This window comes from Phascolarctos cinereus, unplaced genomic scaffold, assembly GCF_003287225.1.
Source record: "Phascolarctos cinereus isolate Bilbo 61053 unplaced genomic scaffold, phaCin_HiC Scaffold_726;HRSCAF=1367, whole genome shotgun sequence".
NCBI lineage: Eukaryota > Metazoa > Chordata > Mammalia > Diprotodontia > Phascolarctidae > Phascolarctos > Phascolarctos cinereus.
Window position 1 is genome coordinate 117388365 of NW_027556098.1, and position 16799 is coordinate 117405163.

General features: G+C 41.9%; 1 protein-coding gene across 1 annotated transcript in view; it reads left to right on the plus strand.

Annotated features, from left to right (window-relative positions):
- The window catches only part of KALRN (kalirin RhoGEF kinase), a 709132-nt gene that overhangs the window by 569098 nt on the left and 123235 nt on the right, over positions 1 to 16799 (plus strand). Inside the window, 1 exon segment of the mRNA XM_078146745.1 lies at positions 9868 to 10034. Coding sequence (XP_078002871.1) covers positions 9868 to 10034 — 167 coding nt within the window.

Consider the following 16799-nt stretch of genomic DNA (forward strand, 5'->3'; position numbering starts at 1 on the left):
ATTACACAGGGGGTATCAGAGCTGGAATTTGAACCTGATCTCTTCCTGAGATCAAGTCTGGTATCCTATTTAAGAGACTACAGTGACTCTTTGCTTACGGAAATCTTTCCCTTCTTTTAAAGCCCAACTCAAGCTTCAGTTCCAGGAAGAGATAATATTCTTCTTCTGGGATCTGTCATGCTATTCTTTGTGATCAAATGAGATCATATTTGTAATGAATTTAGCACAGTGCCTGGCACATAGTAGGCACTTAATAAATGCTTGTTCCCTTCTCTTCCCTTCCCTATGTACTTCTTGTATTCTAGTTTAGATTCTATTTATCTGTGAACTGGTCTTATCCCCTTAGTAGAGTATAAGATTTTTAAGGCAGGGACTATATAGCATTTAGCATTCCTTATATCCAGGGTTCTGCTCAGTAAATTGCAGGTGCTTAACAGATGTTTATTGAATTAAATAGAATGGATTGGAAAAGATATGGATAAAAATAAAACTGTATACATAAGTCTATAGGTAGAAGGGACCTCAGGGGCCATTTAGTCTAATCTCTTCATTTCACAGATTAGAAGACTGAGGTACAGAGAGATTAAGTGACTTGCCTGAGATCTCAGAGATATAAAAGCTTGAGGGAACTTGAAATTCAGTTCCTCTGAGTTCAGAGTCAATACTCTTTCCACTGCTCCAAAAATATCCATGTGTGTCCTTGGCCAAGTCAATTAAACCTCTGTTTGCCTCAGTTTCCCCATCTTTAAAATGGGGATAATAACAGCACCTACTTCCTGGGGTTGTGAGAATCGAATGAGATAATAATTGTAAAGTGCTTAACCTAGTGCCTGGCACACAGTAAATGCTTAATAAATATTTATTTCCTTCCCTCCTCTCGTCCCCATCTTCCTTAAGGTCAGAACAGAAATGTCAACATGGGTACAAACTATTCATATGTTGAAAATTAATGGATGCTCTCCACTCGGCAGTGTTTAGCTGGAGAATACAATTAGAGGATAAATAGGTTTTTGGAGCAGTGATAGAGTGAGGGGAAATCTTTGAAGCTTCCTCTTTGGTAAGGATAAGACTGAAGAGAGTGGTCATGTCTATTGCAGTCAATCCACAATGTTATTGCTTTTATTAAAGGTGATGAAAGGTATGATGAGGCATCAGCCTAACCCATCTCTTCCCAGATGCAGGTCTGACTAGAATCAGGATGAAATGAGATGAGGCAGAAAAGTCAGAGGGAGAGCCTGTTTTAGGATCACATCATAAGCAGGTGCCTGGTCCCTGCTGATGAGTTCTCACACTTGGAAAATCTATTTGCATGTTATGTGTGATGGAGGTGAACCACAGTTTCACCTAAAAAGACATATCATCCTAGCCTAGCATACTAAACACCAGAGACAGATAGGGAATGGGAACCAAGTGGAATAAATCAGCTTCATATCTGGCAGTGGAGAAAAAGCTCCAGCTTCCACAGATGCAGCATGAATTACATTTCCAGACAATCAACATGGGGAGGTCAGGGGCCACCCCAGTGCCCCAAGAGCTAAAAAGGCAGGAGGTTTTCATCCTTTTATATTTCTGCTCCATCTCAAGCAAGAGGATACCTGCTTTGCCCCTTTGGTCATTGAAAAAAGCAGGTAGAAGAATCTGGAAACCCAAAGAATGTGTATGTGTATCTACACACACACACACACACACACACACACACACACACAGAGGTGTGTATATATTATATAAACAGCTCCACATTTCCAAATATCAACCCCTTTTATATCTATGTGAGACAAGATATATGTGTATATATACATATATACATATCTGTGTCTATACATATAAATATATAAATTATATGTGTGTATAGAGGTGTATATGTATGCATATATAAGCACAGAGAGGTGTACATGTAAATAATAAATATAAATAAATACATACATAAATACACACATACAGAAGTATATGTACATGTATATACATCCCTATATGTGTATGTCTGTCTATGCCTCTGCATATAGATATAAAATATACCCCTAACATACACACACACACACACACATATGTGTATATACCAGCTGATATATACATATATACACACACCTTTCTGTGTATGTGTATATATACCTTTTCACACACACACACACACACATGTATTATTTCTACACACACACACACTGTTATCACACACACATCTATACACCTCTATATGTGTGTGTGTATATATGTATGTATATATACCTATTCATATATATAACACACCCCCATCACATCTCTCTCTCCCTATACATATACATACATATATACCTCTGTATGTGTGTATACACATTTGTATACCTCTGAATTTATATATAACATATTTATATGTATCTACAGACACATATATATGTATATATACATATTATATATATATATATATATATCTTCTCTGTCTCACAGATATAAAAGGGGCTGATATCTGGAAATATGGAGCTTTTAGAACATTAGAAGATATTGAAAGCATAACTATATGAAGCCAAGGAGGGAAAAAATCATCTCTCTTTGATGCACTTGCACTGCGCACTTACAAAGATACATTTCTTCTGTGCTTAGGAATGAATCCTTTTTCATTTTTAACATGTAGCATCATGTTTTTGTATGCTCTCAGTCTTGGAAAGTAAGTGGCTGGAGTTAGGATTGCAGAATCCCTAGACAGAGTATATATCCCCCAGAATGTGAGGACAAGACCAGAAAATAAAATGAAGACTAACAAGGATTTTTATAACAGTGATGAGATTGGCCAGTTACAAAAGCATCCCACCCTAAAAGGGGTGTGTAAGTTGTTTTTCACTGGGAAGTGGAGGTGGGGGAGGAGGCTGGGTAGCTCCAGAACCCAGTGGTTACCTGGTTAGCTGATAACAATCAGACCTTCAAAGGAAAAAAATAACGTGTGCACAATACACTTTGAAGTTTAATTGGCATTATTAACATTTTTCCATAACTTTTTGAAGTCTAGACCGATGGTGTCAAACTCAAATATGAATGGAGCCATTAAACTGCACATGAGGATCCCTGTGGGCTGTATTATCTCTGTTTGGTTATATTTTTATTTATTTTTTAAATATTTCCCAGTTACATTTTAATCTTTTTCAGCTGCACTCGGGAATTTGGTGTGTTTTAGACATCTAACAAAACAATAAGCCAAGCCCTGATTTGTAACATTTTCCAATTTCTGGATGTCAATGCTCACACCGAAAATTTGACAACCAGCTCCAGAGCTGATTCCAGCTGACTCCAGCACAGCCATGCCTAACCTGCCTAACCACCCGCTCCCTTACCCCTGTGCGCTGCAGAGAGGTAGAAGTTTAAAGAGACAGTTTGAGATAATGGGAAGAGGACTCAATTTCAAGTGAGGAAGACTTGGCTTCAAACTTTGCCTCCTGTACTCACTAGCTGTGTGACCTTGAACAAGTCTATTTCTTCTTCTTCTCCTTTTCCTCCTCTTCCCCCTCCCCTTCCTTCCCCTCTCCCTGAGCTTCAGTTTCCTCATTTTTAAAATGGAGCTAATCACTTCTATATTTCTTATTCCACAGGGTTATAGTAAGACTAAAATAAGATAATGTGAAAGCATGTTCTAGAACTTAAAGCATCATATGAATGTCAACTGTTATTGGAGCATTTATGATTATATGAAAAGCTATAAGCTTGCCATCACAAGGGTTAGTACTGGAAGAGACTTTAGAAATTATCCAGTCCAACCTCCCATTGTTTATAGGAAAAAGGTGAAGTTTAGAGAGTTCATTTTTTTCCCAATATCACAGAGCTAGTAAGTAATAGAACCTAGATTCAAATACAGCTTGTCTGACTCTAAATGTAGTGTCCGTTTACATTTCACAGTTTGTCCCCACTAATCTTGGCATCACTCAAGGGAAATGGTTTGCTTGGAGTTTTGAGTATGGGAGAAGTCTGTCTAGCACCCTCTAGTGGAAAGGGTATCCTGAGAACCTTGCTTTGAGCAGTCCACCAGAGTATCTCTTCTGATCCATCTCTCGATAAGCATTTATTGGGGCAGCTAGGTAGCGCAGTGGATAGAGCACCGGCCCTGAAGTCAGGACAGGAGGACCTGAGTTCAAATCTGACCTCAGACCAAACATTTGACACTTACTAGCTGTGTGACCCTGGGCAAGTCACTTAACCCCAATTGCCTAAAATAAAAGATAAGCATTTATTGATGCGTACTATGTACTGAGTCAGGTGGTACAGTGGATAGAGCACCTGGCCTGGAGCCAGGAAGACCCCTATTCCTGAATTCAAATCGGGCCCCAGACACTTACTGGCTGTGTGATCCTGGGCAAGTCACTTCCTCCTTGCCTCAGTTTCTTCATCAAGAAAATGAGCTGGAGAAGGAAATGGCAAACCACTCCAGTATCTTGGCCGAGAAAACCCCAAATGAAGTCACAAGGAGTTGGACATGACTGAGACGACTGAACATCAAATGACCGTGTACTGAGCATTATACTTCTGATTCACTATCATTGACCTTCTCTGAACTTCTGTATTGTGGAAGTGATGACCAACTTCTTAGAATGTTACCCATAGAATGTCAATTGCTTGACAGTGGGGGTTGTTTCATTTTTTTTACACTGGTTATCTCCAGTGCCTGTCTCATAATGGGTGTTTAATAAATGCTTATTGATTGGTTGATTGACTCATCAAAGGAAGAAATCACAGTAGGGGAGAGAACTCCCATCAGAGCTCTTTTTTGGGTGACACACATTTTCTACACTCTGGAGGGGGCCATTTGTCATCTTTGGGTACATGGTTTAAGTCTCATTAGAAGTCTTCCATCAGCTGCTCAGTCATCAGACTGAGTCAGGACCAGGATTCCATTGTGGGTTGATTCTATTTATTGTCAGGAACCTTAAGAGGCTGTGGTTTATAAGATAAGGAGACTCAGTATATAGTGGAGTGGGCTGGGATCCAGGGCTAGGCCCAGATACTGGTTGTCAAAGAGGGGTGAGGTGTTTAGAACCGGGTGAACCAAGGTGGAGAAGTAAATCCACAGGTGAGAGACTGATAGGCAAGCCAGGTTCAGGTCCTGTAGGAATAGTAAAGCTCAGAAAAAGCTCAGTATCATAGAATCAGAGATTTAGAGCTAGAAGGAAACTTAGAGGTCATCAAATCCAACCCCCCTATGTTATAGATGAGGAAACTGAGGCCTAGAAATGTCCAGGGTCACCCAGAAGATGTGTCTGAGACAGGATTTGAACCTAGGTCCTCTGAACAAGGTGCTACTTTCTGATGCCAACTGCTGGGGGCCCTGTTTGTAGAAGTGGGGATCATAGTCAGAGAAGAGCTCTAGGCTGAACCTGAATCTCAAAGGCACATCACTGCTCAGAACACTTCTGTGTAACTTGGAAGAGCAAAGGCCTCTATTAAGGCCCCTCTTGAAGACCTCTGACACATGCATGAGCTCCTAGCTGCCTCTTTCCAAAGGTCAGAAACCAGAGCCTCATAGAACTAACACAGAGGGGAACATGAAGGAGCAGCAGAACATTGCTGCTGAGATATGGCAAGCCTTGCAGAACTGCTTGATCATTTCCTGCTAGATATAACTGTAAATCTCACAGAGGAATGTCTGTCTTTGACAACCTTGCACCCATGAGATTTGGTTATCACCCTTCCCTAAATGCTGTCTCTTTCCTTACCCAGAGGGTAGGGGATTGGAGCTGCCAGAGCTCGTCTCCCCTGGGTAACCCCAGAGCTATGCCTCTGCCCCCACACTGACTACTAATACTAAAAGAGGCACATGACAGAAGGCACGTGGGCAGGAACCAGGAAAACACAAATACCAGTGGTTGGGGCAAGGGTGATAGTCAAGTAATAAGATTCCTCAGAGCTAATGATCATATAGATTAATAATAATAGCAACAACGATGACATAGCACCTACTATGTGTCAGGCATTGTGTTAAGCCCTTTACAAATATTATCTTATTTGATCCTCACAATAACCCTGAGAGCTATGTGCTATTATTATCCCCCATTTTATAGTGGAGAAAACGTAGGCAAACAGATGTCAAGTGACTTAGACAGGGTCACACAGGTGCTAAGTATCTGAGACCAGATTTGATCTCAGCTCTTCCTGACTACAGACCCAATGCTCTATCCACTGCACCGACTGGCAGCTAGAAGTGGCCCTAAAGACCATGAGATCCAACCCCTTCATTGTACAGAGGAGGAAGGAAAGCTCAAAGAGGTTAAGTGACTTGCCTTTGGCCACTCGGGTGGTAAGTATGTAGAGCTAGGATTCCCTTTCCGCTGTACCAAGCTCTTTTCCAGATGGGAGGACAGAGCCACCAGGACACCAGACGCAACATGTTGGCAGCAAAAAAGGTACCTCGACTACCGAGATGGCTTGTTGTCTCAGGCTCTAGAGCCTCATTGTGTATATTATTATTCCCAGCTGGAAGAGCTCAGACTCTGCTGGCAATCAAGAGCACCTATGTTGATCAGTAAACCAGCAACCGTTTATTAAGGGCTCAGTGTCATCTTGGCTAAATACAAAGAAAGACAAAGACTACCCATGCTCTCACATTCTAACAGAGAAGATATGCACAAAGGTCTGGGGACATGGAAAACAGAGACAGAGTGCATGGAAGGCAATCTGGAAGGGGAAGAGCATGTGGACAGGGCAGAGAAACAACTTCTGTCAGCACGGTGACCCGAGGCACCAAGCCAGTGTTGGCTGCTTGTTTAGTCTGAAGAGTCATCAATTAATGTTTGCTATCATTTGGCTCTTCGGAGGAATGTGAATGAACGAATAGGCAGATTTGTTCTTTGTGTGGGTAAAGCTTTGACATTGTGGTTTTCCTTTAAACAAATAACTAAAATCCTTTTAAGATCCTTTGAAATTAGAAAGGCAGGCAATGTGGCATAGTGGATAAAAAGCTGGCTTTTTCAGCTGGGAAGTCCTGGGTTCAGATCCTGCTTCTGACACACATGGCTTTGTGACTTTGGGCAAGTCTCTTAATTTCTCAATGCTCTGCCAACTCTCTAAGATTATCAGTAATGGAGAAAACGCCATCTTGCATTGGTGGAGGGAGGCTCCTCACTCAGGAGTTCCCTATATCAATGAAATCACAGTGCAATCCCTATCCTTTAAAATGAGAAAGTACCTCAACATATTCTATCTCATTTGATCCTCACAACAATTCTATAAGGCAGCACAGAGGCCAAGGGAAGAGGGAGGAATCCATACCTGTAATTTCATTAGTGTGGAGAATGCCAATTGAAGAACTCTTTTCCCACAATACAGATTGTAGCTAGGTGACACAGTGGATAGAACACCAGCCCTGGAGTCAGGGGGATCTGAGTTCAAATCTAACCTCAGACACTTACAAACTGTGCAACCCTGGGCAAGTCACTTCACCCTGTTTCCTGATCTGTCAAATGAGCTGGAGAAGGAAATGGCAAACCACTCCAGTATCTTTGCCAAGAAAATCCCAAATGGGGTCACCGAGAGTTAAACACAACTGAGACAACTCAACAACAATAGATTGAGGGCAGTTCTATCACAAAGCCTTAGAAAGTTGCCTGGGGGCAATGAGAGGTTTAATGTCTTGCCCGGGTATATACAGCCAATGTATGTCGGAGGAAGGACTTGAACCCAGTTATTATTCGCATTTTTCAGGAGAGAACACAGAAACACAGAGGGTTCAGGTGGTCTGCCATTGGTCGCAAGCTAGTAAGTTAGCAGAGTCGGGACTCACACTTAGGTCTTCCTGACAACGTCAAACCCTCGAGCCACACTGGGACTGTGTCTCTGACAAGCAGGCAGTGTCCCCTGCATTTGCGGTCTTGGAAGAGGAGGTCATGGGTGTAATGAGGTTGTAAAGATATTTTATGGACTCTCATTTTCCCTGTTTTTATGGGGATACTTTTATTGAGCATTTTCCTACATTGTTCTTGAACAAGCACGTTCGAAATGGAATGGAACATTAGAGCTTTTAAGGCATCTTAGGGAGGTTATCTAGTTCAACCCTTTCCTTTTATAGGTGAGGAAATGAAGGCTTGGCATGATTAAATGGCTTCCCAAGGTCACACAATTAAGATCTAAGACTAGAAAATTGACCTGACTTAGTTCTTGTTTCTTGTGCTATACCATAATGTCACTTTAAGAATTGCTTTCTCAGTGAACCCAAACTGACTGGTTATTATTAGTTTGTTGTTTAGGAATTCTAACCCTCCTTTTCCCTCTCTTTAATTATTTCTACCCAGAAAAAAGGGCAGCTAGGTAGATAGAGTGCTAGGCCTGAAATCAGGAAGACTCATCTTCCTAACCTCAAATTTGATCTAGCTTACTGGCTGTGTGACTCTGTTTGCCTCAGTTTCCTCATCAGTCAAATAAGCTGGAGAAGGAACTGTCAAACTACTGCTGTATCTTTGTCAAGAAAACCCAAAGGGGGTCATGAAGAGTTGGACATGACTGAAACAACTGAATAACAACAACACCTATGATAAACACCTTTCCTGGGTAAAGGATATTTCTTGGCAGTGTTATTGTTGCTATTTCAAACATCCTTGGCAAATATTCTAAATAGAATACCATTGCCTATACTGACCCAAAGTGAATGACCCGGATGCTGCGTAAATTACTCATTGTACCATACTTTCCAGAAAGAGAAGATAACAGTCTTCTGAGTCAGAAGGAATTTTAGATACAATCCAGTCCATTTTGTAGATGAGTAGACTAAGGAGTGAAAAGATGAAGTGATTTGCCCAAAGTCAGACACATAGTTAGTGGCAGAGCTGGAATGAGAACCAGGTTAAGAAATGCCCAGTACAATTTTCTGTCTTCTTAGTTTGCGATAGGAAGTCAACTAGCAATTTATCAATCATCCAGTTAACAATCATTTTATTAACTGCCTAGTCTGTAACTGGTTTTGGGACCAGTTACAGGCACAGAATGGAGAGGCTTTGCTTTTAAGGAACAAAAAAAGTGGCAGAAAACAAGTTGTTATACAGACAAACACACACAAAATACATAGTAAGTAAAGACAAGGCAATTGGGAGGGGGGAGGTGTTCAGTCACCTGGAGATCATAGATCTTGAGCTGAAAGTGACCTCTGAAGTCATTTTAGTTTTCTAATCTTCAGTCTTCATTACAGATGAAGAAACTGAAGTCCAGAAATTTGCCTAAGGTCATATAATTAGTAAGCTTCAGAGGCTGGATTTGAATCCAGATCCCCTGATTCCACTGGCAGTACATTTTCCCCTATACTAGGAAAGGCTTCATGTAAGAAAGAATACTTGAGATGGAAACACTTTCTGAAATGCACTTCACTTATGAGAGGGTTTGGTTGTTTGCTGTGGGGGGAGGAGTGGGAATGTTGCCCCCATCTCCACACATACCTCCAAGTAGCCTAGATTTGATTATCTTAACCAAGAGTCTGCCATGGTCATTTGTCCAATTTCCAAAGAGTGAAAGGGATCAGAGGTGGGGACTAGGGTGAGGAGGGTAACAATTCTGAACCCGAAATGTTGAAGGAAAGTACCCAGCTTTGTAATCTTAGGCAAGTGGCTTCAGATCCCTGGGTCTCAGTTTCATCCTGTGTAAAATGGAGAGGCCAGAGGAAATGATCCCTGAGGTCCCTTGCAGCCTTACACCTTCTGCGTATGATTCTTTGAAGTTGCAGAAGTCAGACCCTCTTAGAACTGAAGGACTGCTCAAAGGGTCACAGAGGTCAAGCAGGAAAGGACCTTCGAGGTCTCCTGTCCCAATCCCGTCATGCCACAGATAAGTAAGCAAAGGCCAGATTGACAGTACCACCTACATATGGTCTCTAAGGTAGGCCTGGATTTTTAATTGTTTGTTTTGTTTTGTTTTGTTTTGTTTTTTGATCAGGTATCGAGTTGATCTGTGAGAAGGACATTGATCTCGCAGCCCAAGTACAAGAGCTCCTGGAGTTTCTCCACGAGAAGCAGCACGAATTGGAGCTTAACGCAGACCAGACCCACAAACGTCTGGAGCAGTGCCTGCAGCTCCGGCACCTCCAGGCTGAGGTCAAACAGGTCAGCCTGGCCCTGGCATCTCTCTGCTCCCAGATTCCTGCTGAACTAGACAGATGGGGAGGGGCTGGAGTGGGGTGGAAATGTGCTTTGTGTACATCCCCAAATTCTGTTTCAGAGCAGATTACAACAGATCCCACTGAGCAGATTTATTTGTAGCTTGCTATTTCATTTAGAAAAGGATTCCTCTGAGGTTTGTTTGTTCATTTTTTTTTCAAATTTGTTGGTATAGAGATCCATAACTTGATTGGGAAATTAGGAGGCACAATGGTTAGGGAGCCAGGCCTGGAGTCAGGAAGACTTATCTGGCCTCAGACACTTAACTAGCCATGTGATCCTGAGCAAGGCACTTGACCTTGTTTGCCTCAGTTTCCTCACCTGTAAAATGAGCTGGATAAAGAAATGGCAAGCCACTCCAGTATGTTTGCCAAGAATACTCCAAATGGGTTCGTGAAGAGATGGACAAGATTGAAAGGACTCGACAAAAACAACAAAAACTTATTGATTGGTGAGGCCAGGAAACTGAAGCAGGGCAAGGAGGGAAGAATAGCACCAAGGACAGCACCAGGTGCTACTTAGGGGCAAATCTGGGTCTATCTTCTGCCTTGGGCCCTTAGCTCCTTCACTGATGGTCATTAATACTCTCTCAGACAAGCACTGAGTGACTGGTTGTAATATAAGACTAAAGAGTTAGGAGCTAATTCCTAATCATCAACGAAGATGCTTCAATTTGGGAACAATACAGGAAGTCGCCAAAGTCATGATGTAGTTTTAAGCTTTGATTTTTCAAATAGCTTACTTAAGCTATTAAAACCTAAAACTGCACTAAAACTTTCGAGACACCCTGCGGAAGTGTATAGAGAAGTGGGACTTGATTCATATATGCAAGGCACTGTTTTAAGCCACAGAGAAATGCAAAGATGACGCACAGGATCCAGATTTAGAGCTGGAAGGGAATTTAGAGATTTTCTAGTTTTAGATCATCTAAAGTTATCTAAACCCTAGTTTTACAAAGGAGGAATCTGGGGCCCAGAGAGATTGAGTCACTTGCCCAGGGTCACATATTGGTATTGAGTGACTGTACAAGTCTTTGAACTTAGTGCTGCCAACTCCTTAGCCAGAATCAATCATGGCCCCTACCTTCAAGGAACTTGGAGCTTTGTTGTTGAGTCATGTCTAACTCTACACAACCCCATTTGGGGTTTTCTTGGCAAACCATTGGAGTGGTTTGCCATTTCCTTCTCCAGCTCATTTCACAAATGAGGAAAATGAGGCAAACAGGGTTAAATGACTTGCCCAGTGTCATACAGCTAGTAAGTGTCTGAGGCCAGAGTTGAACTAGGGAAGAAGAGTCCTCTTGACTTCAGGTCCAGCACTCTATCCATTGTGCCACCAAGCTGCCCCCAAACTTAGAACCTAGAAGGAGGCCAAGATAGGATAAGCTACTTATAAAACAAATTTGGCTGTGTTAGAGTCATAGAAAAGCTACAAGGTAAGTGCTGTAAGAGATAAGAAGGTTAAATCATTTCCATCAAAGAGGAATCAGGAAAAAGATTCATGGAGTAGTCTAGGAAGTATTCCTGGAAGAAACAGATTCTTATAGTCTGAGTGAATGATGAGGAAAAGAAAACTTGGTGCCCTTTGGCAGGGAGAGTGGATATAAGATATATCCTAGGGATAAAGTTTAGAGGTGGAAAGGGTGTTAATGGAATAAATGAGACAGATTAGTACAACATGAGAGAAGTAAAGTGCCTACTCTGTGGCATTCAGGTTCTTTTGTCACTATTTTCCACTCATATGGGGAAATAGGAAATACTGAATAGGAAATACTGAAGCATCCTGGGCTATAATCTTACCTCTAGATAACCTTTTACCAAAATCATCATGGTAAGTCTCTAATGTAAGTTGCAGAGGAGGTGGAAACCTGAACTGGTAGAGGGAGTTTCCTTGTCCAGGAGTCCCTTATAACTAATTCCAACCTTTATTTCCATTCCATAGAGATTGTAGAATTTAGAACTCGAAGGGAACCCAGAGACCATCTAATGAAACCTACTGGTTTTGAAGCTGCCTCTGGCAGATATGTCCACCTTTCTCTTTTTATTTGGTTTCATTGAGTTAGGTAATAATCTCCCTCTGCACCCTTGCTTTTCTCAGGTCTCATGTAACAGCCCATGCTTCTAAAGCTGCCCTCTCTCTATCCAGCCCACTCATACATCTGAGTGGGAGGGCATTGCTTTTTCCATTTTAATTTCTTCCTCTTTACTGCCCTATTTTCAGACTGCTGTTTTACCAGGGAGAGTCTTCTTTAGTAATGGGCACAAATTGTCCTTTCCTGTTCTCACCCAAGGAGCTTTTAGTCCAAGCCCAGACACATCTACTGCGAATCTTTTGCTCATTTCCAGGACATGTGACGCATGGAGGTTCAGAGCAGAAACAGCAGTTCTGTTTTGAAAAGCTGTTTTCTGTTTAATTGCGTTAGAACTACAGAATCCTGGGGTCAAAAAGGACCTCAGAGGTTATCTAATTTAAATCAAAGCATGATCCCCTCTGTAATACCTTAGACAAGTAGTCACTTGTCCAAGACTGAAGCCCGGACTATATACTAATTGAACCTTCTGCCTATCTCCTCTACCTCCTCCCAAGCTAAAATAGTTTGATTGTCTACAGTTATGAATGAATGAATAATAAAGCACTCATTGAGCACTTACTGCATACCAGACACTGTGCCAAGCTAGAGGGATATACACACAAGCAAGCAAGACAGCCTCTGCCCTCAAGAAGCTTGCATCATAACAGAGAAGACAACACATGATGGGGAGCTAAAAAGTGGGGAAGAGTGGTGTATGTTATTAGAATCCTGTGACCTGGGTTCAGAGTCAGAATTGGGGTAGGTTAGAAGATGGTTAGAGTAGAGGCATCATAGTCTAGAAATGACCAGGAAGTGAGAGTGAAGCCCTAGTTCTGGGCAACATACGGTGACAGCTCACCAAGGAAACAGAGGCAGAGTCCACATCAGAAAATTCACAGAAGACATGTTATGATGTAAACAGGGTGCATGATGAAAGGAAGAAAAGGCTAGATTCTATATTTCCCTGTAACTCCCGAATGGACCCTCAGATTCAGGAGATAAGTCCATTGGATGATGTCACGAACACTACCATCTCATAGATATTGTTCCTCTTCTCCAGAGAGGAACCTGTTAAAACAAGGAAGCTTACAATCTGAATGTAAGGCCCCAGAATTGACCTCCCAGATCCTTCAGGTCATTCCTCCTCCACTTCTTCATTTTCTGTGTCTTATCTAGTCTCACAGAACACCACCCAAGCAGGATGCATCTCTTTAGCTCAGTTGTGGCACATAATAAGTATTTAATCATGTTTTTCATTCACTTACTTATTTCCTGCTATTCTGTAGAAGATGGCATTTGAGCTGAATTTTGGAGCTAACAAGGGATTCTAAGAAATTAAGGCAAGGAAAAAGGAACAGTAGAGTCATGTGTGAGGAACAGCAAGGAGGATCAGAGCAGAGAAGTTGCTTGATTACAGTCACAGATAGCAAGAAGCAAAGCTATCACAAATCTAGTGCTTTTCCACTACAAAGTCATGATCAATACCATCTAATGGTCTGCTCTACTCCAAGATAACAACTAGGTGTATAGAGCCCTGGGCCTGGAGTCAGGAAGACTCATCTTCCTGAGTTCAAATCTGGCTGTGTGACCCTGGATGAATCACTTAATCCTGTTTGCCTCAGTTTCCCCATCTTTGGCAGAAAAACTCCAAATGGTGTCCTGAAGAGTCAGACATGACTGAAAAAGAACTGAACAGCAACAAAGTGCAACATCCTCCAAGACTGCTGAGAAAGCTGTCACCATGATTTGATGTGTCTCTCACTGGACTTAAGGCTGAAGACTCCTAAGAGAAACAGTATGCTCAGAGGAAAGAGGGCTGCATCTGAGGTCAAATGGCATAGAGGAAAATCCTGGCTCTGCTACTTACTACCTGAATGACACTGGACAAACATTCTAACATCTCTAGGCCCCAATTACCTAATCTATAAAATGACTGGGTAGGACTTGGCGGCCTCTACGGTCTCTCTCAGCCCTCAATCTACCATTGTGTGCTCCTCTGACTCAAAGTCCTAGATTATCTCCAATGACTTCTAGACCTATTCTTTGTGAAAGACATAAGCCTACAGCCCCTGGGCCTTAGGCCTGTCCAACCCTTTGGCCTCTTCCTGGAGCACCAGTCCTACTTCCTAGAGTCACTTTAACAGACTTTTCCTTAAGTCCCTTAAACCCAGCGTCACACGGTTAGTAAGTGCCTGAGGCCAGATTTGAACTCAGGTCTTCCTGACTCCAGGCCCAGAGCTCTATCCACTGAGCCACCTAGCTTCCCTCCTTTTCCTAGCCCCTACTTTCTTTTGTTTTTCCTTTCTATCTCCCATCTCTACATACTGCATCACAGGAGCCTATTTTTAGGATTTATTTATAAGAAGAAAAAGTTTATGCAATTTCAAAATGAATACAGCATATTACCATAGTTAGAAATCAGGCCTCAGACACTTCCTAGCTCTGTGAATGAAACTGATGAGTCTGATTGGAGGTAAAACCCATGCTTGCAGACAGCTTCCCTCTAAACCGGGGGTGCTTGAAGACCATAGAGGATGCAGAATCAAGGTCTCCATTTACCCCACTTTGGGACATACTGAATATCTGAGTAATCTGATAGCAGCAACAAGTCCGTTTTAATTCTGAAAATTTATAGCAATGATAATAATGGTAGTAATACTTTGTATTAATAAAGCACTTTTAAATTTCAAAAAAAAAAGTTTTCACATAAGATCATAGCTATAGAGCTGAAAGGAACCTCAGTGATCATATAATCCAAAGGAGCTAACTGAGGATGGGGGAAAGAGGAGTTGAGTGACTTGCCCAAGGTCACACTCATAGCATGTATCCAAAGTAGGATTTGAATCCAGGTCCTTTAACTACAGAATCAGCACTCTGTCCCTTATAGCATTCTGCCTATGACTTCATCTAATTCTTCAACCAGCACTATGGGACAGCTGGCAAGATTCTTGTTTTTCAGATGAGGAAACCAAAGCATTGCATTATACTAACTTGCCCCCACATAGGGGTAGAGTCAGAGCTAGAATCCAATTTTCCTTCATGTAAGTCCAAGGGTCTCTTGACCATGATTTAACATTTTAATTCTGGCATCAGTCCTGGCCTGGTACTCCAGCAGAAAGAGGTGAGAGTTCCATCGCAACCAGAATACAATTCAGAACAAAAATTCTTCTTGGTCTCAGCAGGAATTTTCTCAAGAAGACTATTGTCTTGGTAGAGATCTACATGTGTTGGGTTTGTCAGAGGGGTCTCGAAGAGACCACTTGTGTCACTATTCTTCAGTCAACTCACAATTATTCACATCAATGGAGGGGAACAGTGAATCTCAAAATAGCAGGTAATATAAAAGTCACTTCCCTCTGACTTTCATAGACTCTCACAGTTGGAAGTGTGGAGGGTTGTTATAGCAACAACAGCAGATTTACCTTTCTAATTACATTCTTTTTCTAGTCAATATTGAAATGAGTTTGTGTCCTTTGAACACACATCCACCAGGTTGTGGGGGAAGGGATGGCCCAGGAACCAATTTGTCATCTAGAGGAAACAGATAATCTTGCACATGGCTAATCAGGAGTTGTCCGGAGCTAATTAAGAGACAGCCCAATTCTCCATCCCATAGACTGGAGGTTAAAGAGAAGTGAGTCTTCTCAGGAAGCAAGAGAATGCCCTCTCTCATCCTGCCCCACCACCCTCACCACTATGAGAGCAGCGCAACAAAATAAGGCTTTTCTTTTTCTTCTTCCTTGCCCAAAAGGATGCAAGGCTCCCCTAGAAACACCTGGAAAGAAAAAATGGAGGATGGCTGTCAATAGTCTTCAAAAAGCATTTATGAAGCATCTCCTCCGTGCAGTGCTCTGGGAATGCACAAATAAGTGTGGCCTAGGCTGCCTTCAAAGAGCTTCTAGTCCAGGGGTAGGGAACCTGCAGCCTTGAGGCCACGTATGGCCCTCTAGGTCCTCAGGTGTGGCCCTTTGATTTGTTCTGTGAAGTTTGGATTCAGTCAGAGGGCCACACTCGAGGACCCAGAGGGCCACGTGTGGACTTGAGGCCGCAGGTTCCCCACCCCTGTCCTATTCTAACAGGAGACATCAGAAATCCTCCCACCACAATACATACACACATGTATGTATGTACATACATACATACATACATGTATATGTGTGTATATATACACACATACATACATACATACATACAGGTGTGTGTATATGTGTATATATACATATATTGCATATACACACATATACATACAGGTGTGTGCATGTGTATATATACATATATTGCATACATACATGCATATATGTGTGTATATATGCATATATATGCATATATATGTGTGTGTGTGTGTGTGTGTGTGTGTGTGTGTATACACACACACACACATACCCATATAGCAAATCTGGCCTCAGACACCTACTACCTGTGTGACCCTGGGCAAGTCACTTAACCCTGTTTGCCTCATTTTCCTTATCTGTAAAGTGAACAGGAGAAAGAAATGGCAAACCACTCTAATATCTTTGCCAAGAAAGCCCTAAATGGGGTCGTGGAGAGTCAGACACAACTGAAATGACTCAACAACGAACGATATGTGTGTGTACACACATATACACATAGGTGTATATATAAAATATATGTATAGGCAT